This window comes from Lactuca virosa, chromosome 9, assembly GCF_052849685.1.
Source record: "Lactuca virosa cultivar CGN04683 chromosome 9, Lactuca_virosa_CGN04683_v6, whole genome shotgun sequence".
Lineage (NCBI taxonomy): Eukaryota > Viridiplantae > Streptophyta > Magnoliopsida > Asterales > Asteraceae > Lactuca > Lactuca virosa.
This window is the reverse complement of record NC_136434.1, coordinates 200,949,293-200,973,579: the sequence shown is the minus strand read 5'-3', so window position 1 is coordinate 200,973,579 and position 24,287 is coordinate 200,949,293. Positions and strand designations below refer to the sequence as shown.

The 24,287-nt window shown below is 34.7% G+C and overlaps 1 protein-coding gene across 1 annotated transcript; it reads right to left on the bottom strand.

Moving 5' to 3' along the window:
• Positions 1 to 3,662: 3,662 nt before the first annotated feature.
• LOC145139252 (early nodulin-like protein 1) lies at positions 3,663 to 4,798 on the bottom strand. Its single transcript, XM_079073146.1, has 2 exons — positions 4,438 to 4,798; positions 3,663 to 4,362 (listed from the first exon to the last, which is right to left on the bottom strand). The coding sequence occupies exons 1-2, from the start codon at positions 4,607 to 4,609 to the stop codon at positions 3,884 to 3,886; spliced, it is 651 nt and encodes a 216-aa protein (XP_078929272.1). The 5' UTR covers positions 4,610 to 4,798; the 3' UTR covers positions 3,663 to 3,883.
• Between the last annotated feature and the right edge of the window lie 19,489 nt (positions 4,799 to 24,287).

The window sequence follows — 24,287 nt, the reverse complement described above, 5'->3', positions numbered from 1 at the left end:
TTTCTATTTTGTATGTGAAAGAGTGTATAATGGATAAGTGAAGACTGTTTCCATCAAATATGAGTTTTAAACTCCATATATCTTTACTAAAGCTCTTAGGGCAGACCGGTTCAAGTTTTTTTGTGGCAAGTTGGGTGTTCGGGGTCTACACAATCCAACTTGAGAGGGAGTATTCAGATTCAAGATTTAAATAATTAGTATTATAGTTTATCTTTATCTCATTCGTAGTATTTATCTTGTTTTTTAGTATGTTTAGGATTCTTGTTATTTCCTACTATAAATACTCCCCTTTATCTCTACATATTTGATAATTTTCAATAAGAAAACATTTTCTACTCTAAAATTTTAGTTATGACACATTTAGGACATACTATAGAACAAATACGTAAACAACAATCACACAACCACAAAATTCACTGTGGAAACCCAAAAGACGGATGACCCACTTTGGAGAACACTACATTTAACTCGATATTCTTCAGGAAATTACAAAATTTGATCATTTGTTATGGAAAAGGGAAGAAAGACATGATTAAAAATATTATCGAACATCAACACACATACATATACATACATTTGAGACTAAATTAGACTCCTAATAAAAGTTTTAGTGCTTGGAAAAAATGTTGCATTAAGGAAATTCGATACACAAGTTGTAGAAACAATTCTATTGACAATTTTCCAAGTGTATAAATCCCATGCATGTTGATTTTCTGGAGCATATTAAAAAACCGCACCTTGAGATGAAACCAACCATCAACAAAACAACCTCCAAAAGCACGAAAAAATAAAACATATAGAGTTCAAAATACCCTAGGACTTAATTTAAAAAACCAACAAAATCCTAACAAAGTTCAAAATTGACGGTATGAACTGGATTTCTCATAATGACAGCAGTTTGTTGTGGGTGTCATTCTTGGTCACTTTGATATTGTCTTAGGTAATAACATATTTGATGTAATGGAATCCTATGTCAATGTGTCTCCTTCACTCTTGGAACATTGAATCTTTTGTGAGGCGATCATACGTCATTGTACGTACAAATCTATAAGCCACGTAGCCTTTTTAATTACACATTTATGAGATAGCCTTATACACAACTTCCGTAGTATATAAAACAACATTGGATTGAACTACATTAGAGGTATATTTTTTTATCCTACTTCTAGTATAAAATAAGTTTTCACATAGGTTGTACATACACACAATGTGTGCGTTTTTGTGTGCGCTTTACGAACAAGCTAACAGCTCCAATTCAAAGAGAAATACAAGACTTCATGACAATCACTACAAGAATAACCAGCAGTAGTAGTGACGCCTTTAGCAGCAACGGGGACTTTTAGCGGCGACAAAAAACAAACGCGTTTTTTGTCGCCGCTAAAAGTATCCGTCACCGCTAAAGGCTTTTGTTGGCGATCCGCGTCATTTCAATCTCATCCGTTGACTTAAGAGATGATCCTATGACTAGGATGACATAAGAAATTTCGCGTTGTTTTCCCTCCAGTGAGTCGCCGCTAAAGAGTGTGTGTCGCCGCTAAAGGCGTCACGTCTAAACGCTTATTTTGGTGATTCACGTCATTTCAATCACATCCGTCGATTTAAGCGATGATCCAATGACGTAGAAAACCCCGCGTTGTTTTCCCTCCCATGTGTCGCCACCAATGAGTACGCGTCGCCGCTAAAGGTCGTCAACACTAAAACACTTTTCGCTCTCACTTTTTTTTCCCGATCTTCTGTGTTTTCCCTTTTTCTCTCTGCTCACCATCGTCGACCTCATCGGAATTTCAAAGAAAACTTCACAATTTCACCCCTCTTGCTCCATTTTTCTCCTTTTATTTTCCTTTTCTCTTCTCCTACTAAATTTCTAGCTTTTGAGATGGTTGCCGGAATTTTGAGATCTGTCACCCTTCTCGCCAGAATATACCGCCACCACCACTGTTCTTACTGAAATATTGATTTTTTAGATGTGTATTTGTACGTGTATTGTGTGTTTGTAGATATGGAATTGTATTTGTATGTGCATTTGTATGTATATGTGTATTTTGAATGTATTTTATGTATGTATATGTGTTTTTGTATGTGCAATTCTATGTATATATATGTATTCTTATGTATATGTATGTGTTTGTATTTTCGTATGTATATGTGCATTTTGTATGTGTATTATGTATGTATATGTGTATTTGTAGTAATAGAAATACATATAAATAGCGGTGACACCTTTAGGGCATCCATAATGCATAAAACTTATTAGAGTTTAATGGATTGACACATCATCATTTTACTTAATATACAACTCTACATTAATTTCCTTACAATGCATTGAACTCAATAAAATTCAATGGAATATATATTTAATAGTTAAAATGTTTAATTTTTTCCATTGAAGAGTTCAATGGCTATTGAACTCCATATCCATTGAATGCCAACATGACTTCCCATAATGGTAGAGTTTAATCCATTTATTGCCAATTAGGTATGACATCTCATTCAACTCTCCCATTAAACTATGCATTGTGGATGCTGTTAGTCGCGACGGGGAGCATTAGCGGCGACACATCTTTAGGGGGGACAGAAAGCAATGGCGACTACCAGTGGAGCATTAGCGATGAACCAACAATAGTGACCCTTTAGCGGTGACATGTTGGACCTTTAGCGGCGACGCCCATCACCACTAAAGATCAAAATTCTTGTAGTGAATGTTATGATTCTTGAGGTACGTAAGCAATCCGCTACTAGAAAATCAAGAAATACCAACAACGTTATCCGTCGCTATTCCTTTGGAATAGGAGGATGTCAACGGATTGTCGACGAGAAAACGATCATAACATAATGGCTCGTGGGTAAATATTGCCGATGGAATAGCTCCCCGTCGGTAAATTACCGACGGAATACCTACGGAGAGTATAGCGACGAATTTCCTACGAATTATCAGCAGATTCCATATTGACTGACATTGACTTTGTTACCGATGTATTTTTGACTGCCCATATCACCGACGGATTTTCTGTACCGAAGGAATTACTTCCGTTGCTATTCCGTTGTTACTAAATTAGGGCATTCCATTCCGTCGATAATTACCTACGAAAATTTTCCGTAGGTAAAGCCCTTGTTTTCTAACAGTGATCACATACTTAACATTCATGTACTATATTTTGAAATACAATTAACACAATCAATCTAGAGTTTCTTATGTTAATTATCGAAAGTATGTTCAAGATATGTCAATTTGGTTAGCTTCCTGCTATGATCACTTAGTATGTACTAATTGATTTTACATGTATAAAATTGAAAATTTATTTCTATTTTATGTATCAAATCGTATGTCTAGAATTGTAAATACGGTAACCGTATTACATGTTTGTAGATTTGAAAACACTTTGGTCATGTGACCTAAATAGAATTGTATATACGTTAGTTTTGATTATCCATGAGACCATGACATATATTCGGCATTTTGTAAAGAAAAAAACATAATTTCCTACCAAAAAATGATACGCTCACAAAAACATGACAACACGAACATAAGTGTAAATAAATGATCGATCGAAGTCTTAACAATGCAACTGAAACATATAATACCGTGGAATATTACGGTTATGTGAATGAAACAATACTTTTAATCTAACTAGTCATCCAGTTAAAGAAAAATAAATATTAAATTATACTAGCGAAGGTGCTAGCTTTATTTACGTTGGCAAGTTAACACCAGATTGTTTATAACACAGTCAAAGAACGTAACATCAATTCAAAAAAATAATAGTAATAAACAATATAATATCAATTCAAAATAATAATAAACAATAGAACATAACATCAGAAAAAAAAAACCCCAAGATTAATAAAAACACAATCAAACCCATCAAACCTCCTGTTGGAAAAATCAAATAATCAAACATAAAGCAATGATCAATGTCACAAGTGACGCAGTCATGCTGCCAGAAACCACTGTTGATGCCAACGATCGGGATGGTGATGGCCGTGGTGAACTCACGCCTTCCAGATTACTACCATCTGGAGAAGGTGAGCTTCCTCCGGTGGATGCGGGTGGAGTTAAAACGGGAGTTGCAGATGGTGGGGTTACGGTGACAGGAGATGCCGCAGCTGGTGTAAGGGGTGATGGAGCACGCAGAGGTGATGGTGGCGATTGTGTTCTAATGTGCAAAACCGCCACAATAATCTTTTGACCTTGATCACAATTGGATTTATTACCAGTAATGAAATAATGAGGGCCCGGTTGTTCAAGTTTGAAATACGATTCACCACCATTCAGCTTCTCGATGGCATTATCAACATTGCAGTTGTCATAATCATCTTTGTCCACCACCAAAACAGAATCCGTGGCATCTTCATACTTGAAATCTGCAAACAGTCAAAAACCAAATTATGAACCATAATCAAGAACTCAAAATGAAATCAAACACGAAATAGACGTACAGAGGGTATCGTTGACCAGAAACCTCAATCTACTCGACCATGCATTGTAGTCTTCAACAGGGTTTAAGGTCCAGCCATCATCGTCACCAACTTCCAAGGTGACAGCCTGCGAAGAACATATGAAACTGATGAACAAAGCCACTAAAAAACAGAGGGATTTCTGAGACGCCATGATCAGAGAAAAATGGAGTCAAAATGGAGTTGTGTGGAAGAACGAGCAGTTATGTTCACTATTAATAGAACACAATATTACACTGATTACAGTTACATGCGGCAAACTGATATAAACTATAACGATAAGATATTATATTAGTTAGAACTGCAGTTAAAGATATGATCATGGGTAGACCCCCCACCGACATCTAAGTTGTCATGGGAAATACAGGAGGATGGGGGTACTGTTGTAATTTATAATGTGTGATCAAAGTTAAAAGACATTGTACATAAACTGGCAAAGCAAGATGGAATTATACAAAGCGAACAGTATACACTTTAAAGAAAAAGATAGTATCTGGAATTGGCAAGGGATAGTTGTTGCAATCAACCATGTTCCACCGAAGAAAAAAGCCTTTCCACAAAAAGTAGATACAGATTGGGTGAAGCATGACCAAAGTGTACAAAGTGCAACACATTCTTTAAAGAAAACTCGTATTTTATTTTTTAAGTGGGGAAGGGTCGCTTGAAATTTACAATGTAGAATCTTAATACAGGGTGTAATACATAAAAGGTACATACCCAGGTGCTCTAAACAAAATACTCAAAGTAAAACACACTGAGGGCATCTCCAACCCACCCAAACTCCATTTTTTCCCCATTTCTTTCCCCATTCTTCTCCAACCCTACCCCATTTTCACCTCTATTTTTTGAGATATGAATAGTATATGGGGGAATACTATTCATATCTCCAAAAATGGAGGTGAAGTTTAGTTGCCAATTTTAGTCATTCTCATTTTTATTTTATACATTTCTAGTTTATTTTATTTATTAATTATAATTTAAATGCAATATTTAATATTTATAATATCATGTTATATACTAATTTTTATTAATTAATCATAAATGTAGAGTTTAATTAGTAGAGGGGTGTATTTGACAATATATATAAGTTATAAAAATAGAATATTCTAATAATATACTTTTTGGGATAAAAAATGGGGTAGAAAATAGAGTAGGGTTGGAGATGAAACACTATTTACTCTATTTTTTACTCCATTTATGGGGAAAAAATAGAGATGGATTGGAGATGGTCTGAGGGTAAACTAAATGCATCACGATGCATTTATGTGTAAAGGTGTGCCTAATCATTACATCTTCAAGTTACAAACCTTAGTAAATAATGTTCTACCAGCAAGTACTTGCTAGTGAGTGGGTAGAATAAATATATATATATATATATAAATATATATATATATATATATATATATATATATATAGAGAGAGAGAGAGAGAGAGAGAGAGATAGATAGAGAGTAGTAAAGGAATGTAGCAGCTTCACACGGATGGTCACAAATTAAATTAAAAGATAGGGTAGACAAAATGGTTGTGCTTTTAATTCAAAACCAAATGTTGGTGCATCACTGCTCTAAAATTAGATCTTTCTATTGTTTTTAGTCCCTATACACTTGAAAAGACAGTTTTGCCCTTATAACTTATATTTTTAATTTTCTTTAATTGCTGAAACACATATGTTAATTTAATTTATATTTTTTTAACTTAAAAAAAAAATAAAAAGGGGTCTACCCACCATTTCTCTTTCCCTCTCTCTCAACAAAAACGCACACACGCACTCAAGAAAGAACATATCACCACTAGTGGCCGCCACCATCACCACCGATTGCTACCACCGTTCGCCACCATCACCATTGACTGCCACCATTGTCTACCATAAACATCCAATCCCACCCTCACCCCCATCTTTCCTTCCTCATGCCCGATAAAACTTCCCCATCAACATTGCCCTTCTAATCGATTGGATCTGTCCCTACCTAAATGTCGCCACCACCATCTTTCGACGATTAGGGTTTTCAACCGCCACCACCATCGCCTTAGCATTGTTCGACAGAGGAGCTCCGCTTTTCATCGGACCACCCAAATCCCCCATCGTGAAACCCTAAATTTTTTCCAACATTACCCCTGTAAACCACTGTTCATGTCGATGATGAAGTTTAGATCAACATCCCCTAGATCGGATACTAGCAACGATGATGGAAGATATATCGATTTGACGATGACGATAATGGTATGAGGGAACTTTAACTTTATCGGTGGTTTTGTGGTTCTCAAGATCCACACATATAAATGGGGAAATGTGAAGGAAATCATGTGGGTGGGTCTAGGTGGTGACGGGAGAGAGATAGAGCAAGCAGGGGTGGTCGGAGTTAGAGTTTAGTCTCATTTTCAACAAGGAGGAATGTCGTCTGATAATGGTCTCATTTTAAGCTTGAGAAACCGAATCGAAAACGATTTTCATATTCGATTTTAGTGTAAATTTCGATGTGGACTTCAATTTTCAGATTTAAGTTCACCAGGAAGCAATGTTGTGGTGAATCGACTCAGCCATCAACAACTCCATCGATCTGGGTGGAGGTTGATGCAGATGGAGAAGGAAATGGGCGAAGATGGAGGTTTGGGATGACAACCGTCTTGAAGGCATAGGAGATGAAGATGTAGACACTGGAAAAATCTCCATCGGAAAAGCCTGCTTTGACAAAGTCGACGCCGGTGAAGCCAAGGTTCAAGCAGAAGATTTGGTGGTGGCGATGTGGGTTTGAATTTGTTTTTGGTGCTGATGGTTCCAACTGGGAAGATAACATCCGAGAGAGAGAGAGAGAGAGAGAGAGAGAGAGAGAGAGAGAGAGAGAGAGAGAGAGGTGGGTTTATTTTGTTTTTGTTTTTCATTTTATTATAAGAATAAGAAAATAAATAAAAGAAATTAAAATATAATTATTTAAGGGGCATATTAGTCATTTTAGGTGGGATGTGGACCAAAAACACAAGAAAATACAGCATAGGGACCAAAACCACACAAGGTATTTAAAATTGGACAAGTAGTGCACCAACATTTCGTTTTTAACCAAAAGCACATAAATTTGCCAACCACAGGGACTATTTTTACAATTTTGTCAGACATGGTAATATTCCACTAGTAAGTTGGTATTGAGTAGGCTTCAACATGCTATCAGTTTATCTTTAAGATTCCATATAGCTTTAGAGAAAAAGATTATAGGTCTATTAACAAAATTTGGTACTTATCTACATTTTATATATATAACATGAATTTTCTTTTCTAAAACGAAATGAATACAATAATAATATAATTTTAAAAATTATAAATCTTTAAGCTAAAAGTATAATAATATATCAATAAAATAATATTATATTCTAAATAGTTCAAACTTTGAAACTCAAATATCTAATGCATAAAACAACAATTGATCGTTTTTCAAGATAATAATTTCTCCTTCATTTGACCTTGTGATAACTCCATATTTAAAAATTAAAATAAGTTTGTTCTAGAAATTTTGGGATAGAATGGGTTTTAGCAGGAACATAATATTTTTGTAAAAGAAACTTATCACCAAAAGAGACTATTCACCTCCGCCGTTTTATGCGGGTAAACCACTAGTTTTATTAATTGGTTTGTTTTACGTTAAGTAACCGTTGAAACTCATAAAATTAAAAAAATTAAAAAAAAATCAACCAACTTAAAATTTTAAAATTTAAATTTATATTATTATTATTATTGATAGCATGCGTCCTGGGCACGCCGCAAGAAAGCACTAAAGGAGCTTGTCAAATGGCTTGGCCAACCAACATTCTTGCGCCCATTTCAACCTAGAATAGATTGCCTTTCGGTACCCGAGATCCAACCCAAAACTAGCGCAGGAAAGTCGATAGCTGACTAACAGACACCTGGTAACCCCAGCGAAGGTGCACGCACCATTATTATGGTTAAGCGAAGCACGGCTTGGGCAAGCGACAAAGATACGATCTACCACTCAGTGCCCTTGTCCCACTCGAGGTCTGACGCTCATGTTTCCACGAGTAGGATCTGTGCCCAACACCCTACTATAAAAGGCCATGAGCCTCTAACGGTAAAGGGGTTGAACCCTCACTCTCTAAGCCTAATGTTATCACCATCCTCCATCGGAAACTGACTTGACTGTCGGAGCGCTCTGTCGGGACCTCCTCCCGGAGAACGACTAACAACTTGTTTCTTGTTGTGATTTCAGATCTCCTCAAGAGCCCATACAACCAAATCATTAATGTCATCCCAGAGACTCAATATCATATCTTTGGCGTCATCTGATTGTTGAGACATCGGTACTAATAGCCTCAACTACAAAACCCCGATCATAGCGAACGACGGAGAAAGAGGCACCAGCAACACAATGCAAAGCCATGTCCGGCCAATGTCATCCCTTAACCCAGTCATCACTAAAACAAGCCGGACGACAACCTCCACCGACGTATATGCTCCTACATCAGGAATTTCGATAAATATGTTATGGGTACCTTTACTCACTCCAATAAGCGAACAACAATCAACCTATAATAGCTCCACACTAAACACAACCCAAATACCAACTTCGTTACTCTCCAGTAACGCGCCACCATTCATTCCACCACAAATAGTAATGTAACCCTACATGCATGTACAACCAATAACAAATTTACAGTCGATCTACTCAACATCGTTGACACGACCGTCCCTAGTTGCACCATTCATCAGCATGGCAAACAACCCACCACAAACGTTTGCCTCACTTATTTAGGGGTATATGAGAAATCATTAGTTGTAAGCAACATGAAGGGGAATCGATAAGGGACTACTTCAAACATTTTAACGAAGCCACACTATATTTTCCAGGGCAGAGCAGTAATCTCGTCACTATAGCTTTCATACATGGCCTTCTACCTGGAACATTTTCCAAGACGTTTCCTGGGAAGATGCCGACCACTAGGCAAAAAATAAGTGAAAGAGTCCAAAACTACCTGTGACACGAAGAAGGCACAACAACCACAGAAGCATATTTGAAAGCAACAAACTCCCTAAACGGGAAAGACAAGGGACAACTATAACAACCAATCCGAATGGGGATACGGAAGCAGGAGAGGACGCTTTCATAGACCCTACCGACCATACCAAGGGGATTATAGGTGACAAATGCACCCATATGTATTGTCCATCACTGACAAACCAAAAAGCACCCGAAAATTTCTAGATAGGCCGCCCGAAAAGTCCAAACATTGCGAATTCCACAAACGCCCAGGCCACGATACAGCCGACTATGGTGTCCTAAAGAAAGAATTACATGAATGCATCCGTCAAAGGAAGCTCAAGGAGATAGCCAGGACCCTAAGAGAACGCCACAACACGGTCTAGCCAGCAACCAGACCAATCAAATAAGAACTGACGGTCGCAGAAAAAGGGCAAGAGATACTTGTCATACAAATTCGTTGCCAAACCAAAGCACCAAGAACGAACACATCAACCCAAAAGGGTGCAGAACTACAATTCTCACCACACGACCGTGCTCCCCGGAATTAGGGTGGGGACAACCCCCTAATAGTATGTGCTCGGATAAAAAGCACTAAAATCCACAGAGTCTATGTTGACAGAGGAAGTGCAGCAAATATTATATTCGACACTACTTCAAACAATTACACTCCAACTGGAGGGAGGGGATAGAACCGTCACCAGGCAGATTAACAGGATTTGCATGGCATAGTGTCACACTGTTAGGCGCGATCTTCCTATCTTTCACGCTGGAAGACGAGAATAGCGCAAGAAGGAAGTTGGTACCGCTACACTTCATCATTATCCGGGCAGCATCTGAGTACAACATAATCCTGGGGAGAACAACTATGCTTAAATTTGGAGTCGTCGCATCAACCGTTCATGGCCTAATCAAATTCCCCACAGGAACGGGCATAGCGACCATCAGGGCTATCACGAAAAAATCTATTGAATGTAATCAAGTTATGGCACCATAAGAAATCACAAGAGGTGCAAAGCGACCAAGGGAAGAAGAATCAAAGGTGAAAGAAGTGATACATGAAAAATACGCAGATCAAAAGATCAGAATCGGTTCCACATTACACTCCCAGACAAGAGGAAAACTACTCAACCAGCTACGAAAATACAAACACATTTTCGCGTGAGAACCTACCGACATGGTTGGGATAAGCCGAGAAGTGACAGAACACAACCTGAACGTGAAGCCTGACAACACGATAGTAAAACAAAAAAGGAGAGGGCAGGCTGGAGACCAAAACAAAGCGATAAACATAGATGTAGACAAACTCGTCCTAGCAGGCATTCTCAGGGAGACCGTCATTCCTTCCTGGATAGCAACCCAGTCATGGTTCGAAAACACAATGGTATTTGGAGAATATGCACAGATTACACGAACCTCAACAAAGCTTGTCCAAAAGATTGCTACCCGCTCCCCAAGATAGACCAGAAGGTAGAGTTGTTAGAGGGTTTCAAATGGAAATGTTTTATGGGTACATGCAATGGATAACACCAGATATGGATGTGAAGGGAAGACGAAGAGAAAACAACATTCTACATAGATCATGGCACTTTCTACTATCTGAAAATGCCCTTCGGACTCAAGAACACTAGAGCTACCTACCAACGATTGGTTGATAAGACTTTCCATAACCAAATCGGACAAAATATGGAGGTATACATTGACAACATGGTCATAAAAGGCACGAACGACACAACTTTTTTACGAGATGTCGAAGAAACTTTTAAAATGTTGGAGAAAGTACAAATGAAGTTGAATCCCACCAAATGCACATTCGGGGCGGAAGAAGGAAAATTTATAGGCTACTATGTCACTCACGAAGGAATACAACCAAATCCAAGCAAGATCAAAGACCTTCTGGAAACCAATCCTCCTAAAAACTTAAAAAAGATGCAAGGGTTAAATGGAAAGATAACAACACTTGGACATCTTGAAGTTAGACAAGAAGGCCATGCCATTATTCCAGACCCTGAAAGGATGTGTAGACAAAAGCAACTTCAAATTGACAGAAGAAGCAGAGCATGTATTAGAGTAACTAAATACAGCCTTCCAGAAGCTCCAAACGTTGGCCTACCCAATACTAGGTGAAACATCATCCGTATACCTAGCCACCTCCCAGGAGGCCATTAGTGAAGTCCTAATAGTAGCATGAGATAGAAAAAATTAGCAATCTACTTCATAAGCAAGGCCTTACAAGGTCCGAAATTAAATTATCCAATATTGGAGAGGCCAGTCATATCTCTAGTTCATGCAGCTAGAAGGTTACGAAGATATTTCCAAGAATATCACATCAAGGTCCTTACTACTCACCCCATCCACCAAATCCTATCCAAACCATAGAAATCAGGACGGCTAGCCAAATGTGCAATCGATCTTGGTGAACACGAAATAGAGTATAGACCAACATCAAGTTTGAAGGCACGGGCCCTGGCAGATTTCTTGGTGGAATTCCCCACGGCAGATAAGATACAACAAACAATTAATGAGGAAGTTTCATGAAATCTCCCTGTGGAAGAAGAAGTGGCATATTGGACCCTACACACCGATGGAGCCTCAAACAAAGAAGAATCGGGAGCATGATTGGTATTAAAAAGCATGATGGGAGAAGAAGTCACGTATGCATTAAGGTTTGATTTCCAGACAACCAACAGCGAGGCAAAATATGAAGCCTTATTAGCAGGAATACGCCTAGCAACAGAAATGGGGGCAGAGGCAGTGGAGGTGCTAAGCGACTCCATGTTGGCACCAAAATAAATCAACAAATTTTATGACGTATGAGATGAAAGAAAGCAAAATTATGTCAAGTCGATGAAGCATCTAGCTGAGACCTTCAAACATTTTACCCTCAAACAAATTTCGAGATCTAAAAACAAGCGAGAAGATGCGCTAAGTAAGTTGGCAGCAATATCATTCGACCATCTGACAAAGGAAGTGTTAGTTGAAATCCTCCCAGCAAGAAGCCTTAATAACCAATAGTCGCCATGATGGGAGTGGACTAACCAAACTAGATGACACCATACTACAACTACTTGCTGAATGGCATCCTCCTAGACTATGGAGTAGAAGCAAGGAAGATAAAAATCAAATCACGCCAGTATACTATCTGCATTGGAACGCTATATAGAAAAAGCTACCTAGCACCATGGCTAAAGTGCATAACACAGCAAGAGGGCAAGTCCGTACTACATAAAATGCACGCAGGAGAAGCAGGCGCACATGAAGGGGCCGAAATAATTTTTCGCCTATGAATCTACCGAATAGACATTTACAAGGGCGCAATCGAGATCACGAGACGATGTAGAAAATGACAGATGTTCGCATAAATGCGGAACTTACCGGCAGCCTCGCTAACCAACATATCTAGTCCATGGTCCTTCCACAAATGGGGAATAGACATTGTGAGACCTTTCCCAGAAGCCCCACGGAAAATCAAATTCCTGATTGTGGAAATTGACTACTTCACAAAGTGGATAAAAGTAGAACCCCTGGCAACAATAAATGAACAAGGCATAATCAAATTCATATGGAAGAATATTCTCACACGATTTGGCACCCCGAGAACACTTGTCAGTGATAACGGTTTGTAGTTCGCCGAAAACCCTTTCAGGTAATGGTGCAAAGGACAAAACATATAACAACGGTTCACTTATGTGCTTTATCCACAAGCCAACGGACAGATAGAAGTATTGTAACACCGTAAATTCTCAAACAAAATTTTCATTTTAAAATCACATAATTCTCATTAAATCATTTCACAAAACCCCCCAAAGTGTCAAATGATCAAAAACACAATCCATAATTGTTTAATAAAAATCCAGGATCCGCAAAGCATTAGTCCATCTCGTGTGTACAATCAAGTCGGCACCTTCTCGCGATCCTGAGAAGTACCTGAAACACATATCACATAACACGGTAAGCACGAAGCTTGGTGAGTTCCCCAAAATACCACACATAGCTCATTAACCTCTCATGGCTATATCTCAAATAAGACCCTCCGGTCCCACAACTCGAGTGGACCTTCCGGTCCTAACTCAGTAAGCTCAGAATAATACACAACATAAATCACAAAGACATAAGCAGGAATTGTCTCGTCAACTCGCCGACTCACACATGTCCAGACTCGTCGGGGAAAACCCTAACCGACTCGTCAAGTCAGTTCTCTGACTCGTCGAGTCCTTTCAGACTTTATTCTCATTCAGACGTTTTAAGACAGATTTACAACCCCAAACTCTAGATCTAGCTTTCCAAGGTTAATATACCACGTAAAGCTGCAAGCTTTATGTCCATGCATGCCACTTAGGGCTTGAAATGCCAAAACAACTTCCATTTAGGGTCTTAATCATGAAAGCTCTTCTATTAGCTAGATAAAACTGGAACCTTTGGACTCTAGGGACCTCACAAGGTCCAGATCTGAAGTCTCACTCTCTTGGTAATATGGAATAAGCCCTAAAACTCCATAAAATGAGATCTAATCAAACTAATGAGAAACGTAGAGACTTTTTACCTTCAACAGAAGCTCTAGATGAAATAACACCAGATCCAATAGTCTCTTCTCGTTCCTTGCTTTGATACTCCAATCTTCTCTTCAAAAGGTGCACTAAAATGCCCAAAGATTAGCTCTCTCTCTCTCACTCTCTCTCTCTCTTTTAGCTCAATATAGGCGATTAGGGTTTCACACAGGGGAGTAGGGTGGCTGGTAAGGCGGACATGAGGGCTTAAGGTCCTTTAAATAGGACCCAACCCTGGAGAATTAGGGTTTTTTCTCACAGCGCCAAACTCGCCGAGTTGGTCATAAAACCCACGTGGTCAAACCCGCCTCTACTCGACGAGTTGGGCGCCAACTCGCCGAGTTGCTCAAACAACTCATAAATAAATAAATATATAAATATTATACCTGGGAATCGGGATGTTACAAGTATCCAATTGGACCTTGCTAGCTGAAATAAAAAAATGTATAAGCAAGAAGAAAGAAAATTGGGTAGACAAAGTCCCTACGGTGTTATGGTCATATAGGACCACCCCCTGTGCTGGAACGGAAGAAACACCATTCAGCCTCGCATATGGCATGGAGGCGGTCCTACCACAAGAACTACTCATAGAAACCCCTCGTGTACTATTTTTCGATACATACAAGAATGTTGAGGACCTTCGAGTCAATCTCCATCTAATAGAAGAGATGCGTGGCATGGCTACACTTCGACATGCGGCATACAAAGCAATTGTCAAAAAATACTACAACAAAAGAGTAAAAGAGGGAGCATTCAAAATAGGTGACCTGGTACTGAGGAAAAACGAAGCCAGACATGGTGAGCCAAGAGGCAATATAGGGCTAGCCTGGTAAGCTCCCTATAAGTTCGTGGAAGCACACAGTAAAGGCTCATATGTTCTAGAAATAGTACAGGGAATACCCATTTCAAGGACGTGGAATGTCCAGAACCTGAGACGTTTTAACTACTAAAAAACATGCAACATGGCACAAGAAGCATGAGGGCACAAGATCCCCGCCCCCCTTTTTTTTTACTGTTCCCTTCACTTATTTTGATGTTTTTTCCATTCAAAAGCATGTAAGAAAGGAAGGGATGATCACCCTCTCCTCCTGATATGCAATCAATGCTAAACTTCTTAGTACTAAGATGCATATTTATAAATCACATATGACAAATAAATTTCCAAAGCCCTTGGATTTGACCTGCCTTAGGTCTGGAGGCCAAATTCCTCGACCCACTTTCTATAACAAAAAATAGTTCCAAAGCTCTTAGCTTTGACCTGCCTTAGGTCTGGAGGCCAAATGCCTCGACGCACTTTCTACGACGACAAACGGTTACAAAGCCCTAGGCTTTGACCAGCCTTAGGTCTGGAGGCTTTATAAAAGAATACCTTGTATCTTCATATTAAAATGATTATTCTGACCTTGAGGTGTTTGCTTTATATCCACAAGTGGATCTTAATCCTTACACATTTGGTTAGGAAAACATGGATTAAGGAAACCTCCAGGCTAAGTTATATATATATATATATATATATATATATATATATATATATATATATATATATATATATATATATATATATATTATTTATCTTCTAGTAGATGTCTTTTAAGAAAAGCGGTCTTTATTGAAATCTATTTGATATATCGCATATTAAGAATATGAAGTTGTAACAAATAATATCATTGTTGGTCTAATCATAGCTACTTGTGAAAAAGGTTTGATCATAGTCAATGTCATGAGTATGATAAGGACCATAATCAATGACATGAGTATGAGAAAATTCTGTTATAACAAGACTTGCTAAATGTGTACGATATACATGTATATATTCTTTCTGAAAGAATCTCTTACTCCTTCTAGCCTTGTTATAGGGAGAAAGGCTAATCAATCCCATACTTGATTATTATACATGAATTACATTTCAATGTTCATGAATCTAAGTCATTTATCAAATTCAAGATTTGATATAGCATCTTGTTAGTTGATGGATTTGCTAGAAACCATCAAGAAGAACTCATCAATGAGAGATTCCACATTTCTCAATTCAATGATGATTTCTGCCATTAATGCGAACAGTTTGTGTTTGTGAATAGATATTATTCAAGTTCAACAATTCCTTGTTGAAACTAGTGCCAACAATTGCTTCAGGCTATGTTTCTTGAACATCTTCATGTTCAATGTGTCTCACACTTTCTTTGTCACTAGAAGCTTGCTTTTTGCTGATTCAACATTCAGAGGAATAAGAGAACGTATTTTTTTGTGGGTTTGTGTAATATAAATGATTTTTTTATAGTATTCTATAGACATGCAATTTTTTGGTGTTTGTATTCTAGATACAATTAATAGTGATTAAGTTATAATCCCAAGAGCATAAAGGAAGATAACTTCTACCGATTAAAAAGTAAACTTTATCTGGTAAGGTCTAATTCATCATTTATTATCACTTAAAGCTTTAGATGGTGTTACTGGAGTGTATCTCAACTTTATGTTTGAAACTTCGACAAAGGTTTCACAATTAGGCTTTACCATGTAAAATAAAATTATAACTACTATAGTTGTTAATAAAGTTGATTTGGTATCTTGCATTAAATGTTAGACATTCATTAGAAAGGAAGTCATACATCACAATGTATGGTTCTTTAATAATTATTTCCTCTACAGATTAGTGAAAATATGATTAAGAATCTTTTATATATAAATAGGATTCACATATGTCAAACAAACTACATTATTTGCCTTCATAGACCCCTTTCTTGAAATTGGAATATATGTATTTCATTGATATAATAAATATAACAATGTCGTATATAACTTTGATTCAAAACAAGTTTAATTCAAAAGTATTTCCATATAGAACTTATTTATATTTATTAAAGTTTTGATATTTATTTTATAACGCTATTAAGAGATCTATTCTCATAAATAGAAGTTAATTATTTCAGAATATCAAAATTACCGTTATGAAAAATGATCAAGTAAATAATCAAACATTTAAATAAAATAAATGAGACATATATGTTTAGACATGCTAAATTTAAAACATACATTGTTCCAAAATAATCATTGTTTTATATTACAAGTAATTTATGTTCTAAGCATACATAAGGAACTAAACTCCGAAGTGTAGTTGCAACTTTCTTGTGCTCAACTGGTTATTCTTTTGTAACTATCTGCAAACAAGTTACAAATATTAGATTAACATTTATGTACCAAATACTTTAGTGTTATTTGAAAAATATAAGTTCTATATAGTAGATACCTGAAGTACTAGTCTCTTTCAGACATTCTTTTGAGATAAGAGAAACAGTTTCTTTTCCAGTATCTAGTTTCTCCATACAAGAAACAAGATCCATCTATGTGGGCCTTCTTGGATTTGTTGGGCTTAAAGGTGTTTATTCCATAAAACATAGGCTTCATAGATCACACAAGGTGACTCCTTTTAGCCTTGCATTATTACATTGTTTGAACAAGTTTAAAAACAAATATCATTATATTTATTGGAATATTGTTTAACCTGTCATATCATATATATATATATATATATATATATATATATATATATATATATTATAAATTATCCAAGACTTCCTAGAAGTCGGGAATAATTATTTCTAGTATGATGTTAGAAGCATCTTGATCATCACATTGATGCCTTTAGTAGGTATCATGTTTAGGTCTATTGCTTAAAGCAAATTGTTTTAGGAATAGGACCTTTAAGTCTATACAATTTCACATCTCTCATGAGATTGTCTCTCAATACATGAACTCATTCATTGAAGTTATATCTATTGAATGTATTGTTTTATCAAGACATGAACTCATTCATTGAAGTTGTATCTATTGAATGTTATTGTTTTATCAAGTCATTTAAAGAAAATGACAATTCATGTTAATGAGAGAGGATTATTTATATCTACAAAATTTTAACATAATTTATTTAGTATTTTCAATATTTAATCTTTAATAATTAATACCCTTTTTAGTTTACCAAAATGTTAATTATCAAAATGTAGGATCCAAGTTGCAAAACAAATAAATGGTTAGGTATACTTTATCCAATCCATTTAAATTTAACCCGGTAGATATCAATTATCAATTATATATTACTATATAATTCCTAGATTTATGGGATCGTTAATAACAAATTTAATTAGACATGTTTGATCTCATCTATGCCTCATAACTCTCTTGCTTAGGTATCCTTTATCACAAAATATTTCTGATCAAATCATCCAATTTGAAAAACTTGTGCAATCAGACTATAACTTGGTTATAGAAATCGCGAAAAACACCCCGACCATCAAAAGATAACACTAAGTGGTTATGTATCATTTATCCCACTAGTGCATACAAGAGATGTGCGAGTGATATTTAAAAATGATTGAATAGATTTAAGGTTTATTAGGTGTCTTTGATGTTTTTATAATTCTACTTTAAAAACCATATTATATCATGGTTATTGCATGCATCCAATAAACTACGGTATAATTTGAAAAATCTTATTTTATGTAAAAATTAGATTTTAACAATGTTCTTTTATAAAACCCGGTTTTATAGATTGACGCGATCAAATTTTAATAGCTCGTATTAAGTCTGACGTTTGAGCGCTTTAGAACATTTGTAAACCTTTAAATAAAACTTCCTTTTATAAAATAATGATTGGAGCTTGATAAGTTTTACAAATTTCTATTTAAACTTATATAATTTTAATCCCGAAATTTTACCGGTTATAAGTTTTAACTATAAAACTTGTTTTATTTTAAAACTATTTTATTATCTTATTAAAAGGTAAATTTCATTTAAATCAAACTCTTTTGTGATATTTATTTATGTTTAAATATTATTTTGCATTTGACAAACTAATTTATCAACCATAAGATAATAATAATAATAACATAAATATAAAACTACACAAGCATGTTATAAACATATGTGCATAAACTAAGCCATAAACTATTAATATTTTTGTGAGCCATCACAAAAATATCAAGTCCATTCCTAAAGAGACATAAGAAACCGTTATCTTGTAAAGTCTTCACGTGCTCCTACTTGTTTCAATACCTTGTAGCAAGTTTATAAAAATAATTTTATAAAGTTTGAAGAACTTTAATAAAATCAAGTTTATAAATTTTTTATCTTCAAAATGGCCACCATCTTCATTCTTGTTATATTTTTATAAAAAAACTATTTCTAAAACTAATATATTACTTATAAAAATTAACAAATAAAAACTAACTATTTAATTATTACATACCATATGAATAAATAAATAATTACAATCATTTTAAATAAATCAACACATGCAACAACAAAAAGGTCCATGACTAGTTTATGCACATCATACACATTTATATACTCAAAATTATGTAAAAAAAACTCTTCGTTTTTATAAAACAACTTCTATAACAAAAAAGATGCATGTAAACTTTTAGTCATTGAAATAAAAATGATAAACCTTTTAAAGTTGTTATAGAAAATATGTATAAATTTTTCTTGTAAAGAGAAAACCATCCATGTTTTCCAAAAACAACGATTTCGTCAACTTAACAAATAATCTAATTAATCTTGAAAAATGGCTATAATACCAATTGTTGAGTCTTTATTCAAAAATTGTTTCAAAAACATAAACAATGCAACAGAAGACTAAAGATTTGAACAAAATAAAACTATTTTCATTCCCACCAAAAGATCATTTTGCAAGACTTAGAAAGATTAAAACAACCATAGAAGGAAAGTGATACAACCTTTGAAGACTTTGGTTCCTTTTGGTAATTAGGAAGTTGATGAAGAAGGCTTTAAACTCAAAAATAGAAGCTCTCTAGAAGTATCCACCAAGTTAGAGTAGAATCACTAAAACATGCTAGTCTTCACTTTTATTAAGTTGTTCTTAAGCTTTAATACTTATACCACATAAGTTCTTAAAGAAACAACATAATCTATCAGGAACTTGCACCAAAAAGGCAAAAGATGAGAAGGGAAGAGCCCTTCTCATTCTCGACAATTCTAGGGGAAAATAAGAGAGAAATTTGGCAATGAAAAACTAACTAACACTCTTGTTTAGAAGCTTTCTTTTATACATGTAAGTATGTATAAAGTAAAGTCAAAAGCTAGTCATAAAGTAGAACATGTCCTTCTTTTACATCCATGATGAAAGTTAAAGTAAGAGACCATTTCTTACAAGCATGAGATATTAATTAAACAATTCAAAAGCTAACCCAACACCATCATGGTTAAATGGACAAAAGTGAAGTGTCCATTACTTTACTAACTATGTGTATATATATCTATGTGTGTGTATATATATATATATATATATATATATATATATATATATATATATATATATATATATATATACTAGTAGCGTACTCGCGCGATGCGGCGGCGACGATTTGTTTCATTACGGCGATTTGTTCCTTTCGGCGATCAGTTGTCTCTAGAAGGGCAGCAAATGTAATTTCCGTCTATTAATCTTTATCTGGCAGCGGCGCCATATAGTTTTTATGCGGCGGCGGCGACGGTAATTTTCGTTTCGGCGAATGGTTTTCGAGTGGTGTTTATTATTTTTGGTTAATAATTTCTCTGCGGCGATTAGTTTTATTTTGGAAATATGTTATAATCCAAAAATACATTCAATGCATCCGATGTTAGTTTCTTTCCGCGAATAGTTTTTTAATACTTTTTTTTAGGTACTTACTGCTCTTTATTTTCTAAAACGCAAATTTTGTTAATTTTATAAATATTTTAAAGTTGATTTCTTGTTTTTTATTAATTATTATAAGTAGTTCTTATAAATTTTCAAAAGTTAAAATATAGTATGAATCATTTTTATGAATATTGTCTATTAGGTTGGGAGAAGTCATACCATACTTATATGATTTAATAATAATTAAAAAAAAGGTATGGCAATACTATCACTCGCTTAATACATACCACATTTTTTTGGAGGACGTCAGTGCGGTGTTTACATCATACCACATTTTACCGCGGTATGCGGGAAGAAGTACACCGTCCGGTCTTAATCTAAGTAACTTTGGTTGTGGGCATTTAGAAATCTCGTTATTATATATATTGTTTTTAATTTTTAATTTAATAATTATTATGGTTTCAAGTAAAAATATTTTGATATATTCTAATGTTTTTAATATCATCGTTGTAGACTTCTTTTGGTTATTCAAAATAAATTAAAATAATAATAAGTATTGAATAGAGTGTTAACGTGACCAAATTTCCAAAAAACAAAAAATATGAGATTGAGAATAAAATAAGGATCAATAATCTCCATTAAATAATGTTTACGCTTTTCATGTTTTTTTCTAATATTATTATAATAAACTGCCACCTAATTTCACACTTTTATTCTCGTATGTTTAAATATTTTGTTTAAAAGGATGGTTATAGATCTGTTTATGAAAAAAAATGGTTCAAAAACTTCTTAAATGTATAAAGTGACCAAAGACAAAAGTAAAACAAAAAATTTGCATGATGTTATAATACATATATCATCATTATAAAAACCATTTTTAAAACTAAAATTAATCAAAGTTACATAATCTTTTACTACATTTTTAATAAACTTTGTTTAAATTAATTATGGTTTATAAAAAAAACTTATTTATTTGGTTTATAAAAAAGTCGTACTTTCTTAAACATATTAATTTTGGTTTATATGTTGTGAATAAATTGAACAGTCCCCAAACTCTTTTTCCTAAGTGATGTAAAATTTGTCTTGAAAATACAAATAATCACTATACATAATCTCTGCATACACACAATATCCTGCAACCTAGAAAACACCTACTATCATCAATATTACACAAATAAAAATCCATTTAATTTACATTTTTTTGAAACACTATTAAGATAAACGGAATTTTCAATCATACTAAACAGATATTATTTTTTTTAAAAGAAATACAACGATGACATTAATACAAGTACTAACTTTAATTAAAAACCGACACTTACCAACTTGACATTTACTTTAAAACCCCCAACAAATAATACGAATTGAAATTGAGACTTACCTTCGCCGTTTAAAAAAAAAATTGAGACTTACCTATGATTTATTAGGCTAAAATTATATAACAGATCAAAGTTTGTATAAAAAAACATCTAACATAGAAAAATGGTAAGTTCTTTATTGTTTCTCTTGATTTTCTCAAACTTCGATCCTTTTAAATGGAAAAATTAATTATGGTATTAGACACTTTCATTCCCCCCATCAATTTTAATGATAATTTCTAAATGGACGGCTAAACAAAAGTTACTCCTACATCACAATTTCCACAATAAAGTCTATGAATTGCTTTTGACATAATTATGACAATAATTTACTCTTTTGTATTTTTTGCAACTTCCATGTTATTTGTTTTTCTATAATACTCTATTCGCTTGTTTGATTTTCAATATAACATTTTTTTTGACAAAATGAAAAGACTCATCGTATTATATTTGATATTAAATATATATTAATCAAAAATATACGAATACTATTTAGCTTTTTGTTTTTGTTCTATCTTCAGATTTTCACAAATAGAAAAAGCACTTTCAAGGCTTCAATAAAAATCACTTTCAAGGCTTCAATTAAAAAACTGACACTTCTGTTGAGATATGAGAACAAAAACAAATTCTGACTTTTGTAAAATATAAATTATTTAACATTTCAAATTCATATCCGGATACGAAAGACAAATTAAAAACTAAATTTTGAAATAAATGTGGATTTATTTACACACACTCACATTTACACATACACACAGATGACATACCTAACATACACACAAATATGAAAGATTTCATACACACCCATGCACATATCTCAACATACAAAGAGATATAACACATAAACATACACATATTAAAGATCTACAAGGTAAAAGCTGATATGATAGATCTACAAAATAATCCGGCACATGAGTTCAACACTTAAACCTATACTCATCCAAGAAGATTTGGAATGTCCTACAAACATACTCGTTTTTGTGGATGCGGACCAATGGTGGCTGTTGGGTTACTTGTGATGGTTGTGGTGGAGAATGAAGAAAGAACAGAAGGGATAAACGGGTTTATGGTGTTTGTTGATTTCCGATGAAATGGGTGGATGAGGCAATAATGATTGTAAATGACAAACATAAAGGGTTTCCAAATATTATAGGATGTTGAGAATGGTTGAGAGAGAGAGGATGACAATGGTAGATTTATGCAGTGGGAAGGCGCACGGTGGAGGCCAAAAATATTGGCCTGTAGAGTAGGGTGTCGATTGTTTTGGTTGGAATTTTGGTTTCTAAAGAGAATGGAGAAGGAACAGGGCCAGTCCTGAGGATTTGAATGCCCAGGACGAGCCGGAAAAATAAGGCCCTTAGACCCAAACGGGTAACGAAATAAATTATATAAATTAAAATTTTATTTTAAACAACAACACGGTAATAATAAAATAAGTATAACTTTACCGGTAATTACTTATTGCGTAAGAAATCTATATAAGACCTAAAATGAACCAACTTCACATTTTCTATAAAATGAAGTATAAGATTCAAAATATGTAAATACATTTTAATTTTTAAGCAACTTCTACCCGCTTATACCTAATTTTGTTTATTTATATTGTGTAAAGCTCTTTATCTTATCTATAAATTAGTATCGCAAATTAAGTCATTCTTATATAAAGCAATTAAAATTGACAACTATATTTCAAACATCCACAATATTAAATTCAAACAAACTAACTAACATAACAAAGACAAGGACAAGAACTGATAATGCTATATGGCTTATATAGAAGGAGTAATTATGCAAAGTTTTCTTCTAACTACTACTACTACACTTTTGGAAGCGAGAAATAAGCTGAAACAAGACGCCATAAACTCAGTCAACCAAACTTCACAAAAGTCTCGAAAAGGGGATTTCTTTAAAGGAATCATCTCATCTCCCTGCAAAACACAAACATGAAACAGGTACAAAATGCCCATTTCTCGCTTTCATTTGTTTTGATTTCTGCAAAAACAAAAAATCTATCTATAATTAAGCAAGCTAAGGTGGAAGAAGTAAATTCGAGGTTGGTGGTGAAGGTGGAAAGTTGAAACCTATCGATTTTTGAGTTGGAGATCTAAAAGAAAAGGAGATTCGTAGCAGATCAAAGGATTATTGTTGCTGTTAGCTGAACAACCCAAATTTTATTTGAATTTTTTCGAAGATATGTATTTGTTGGGTTTTTATGCCAGAAAAAACTATCAGGTTTTGGAATATTTCATATGAGGATTTGTTGGAGCATCCAAATTAAAGCGATTGATGAGTCTTCAGCCTTGTCCGTTTCTTG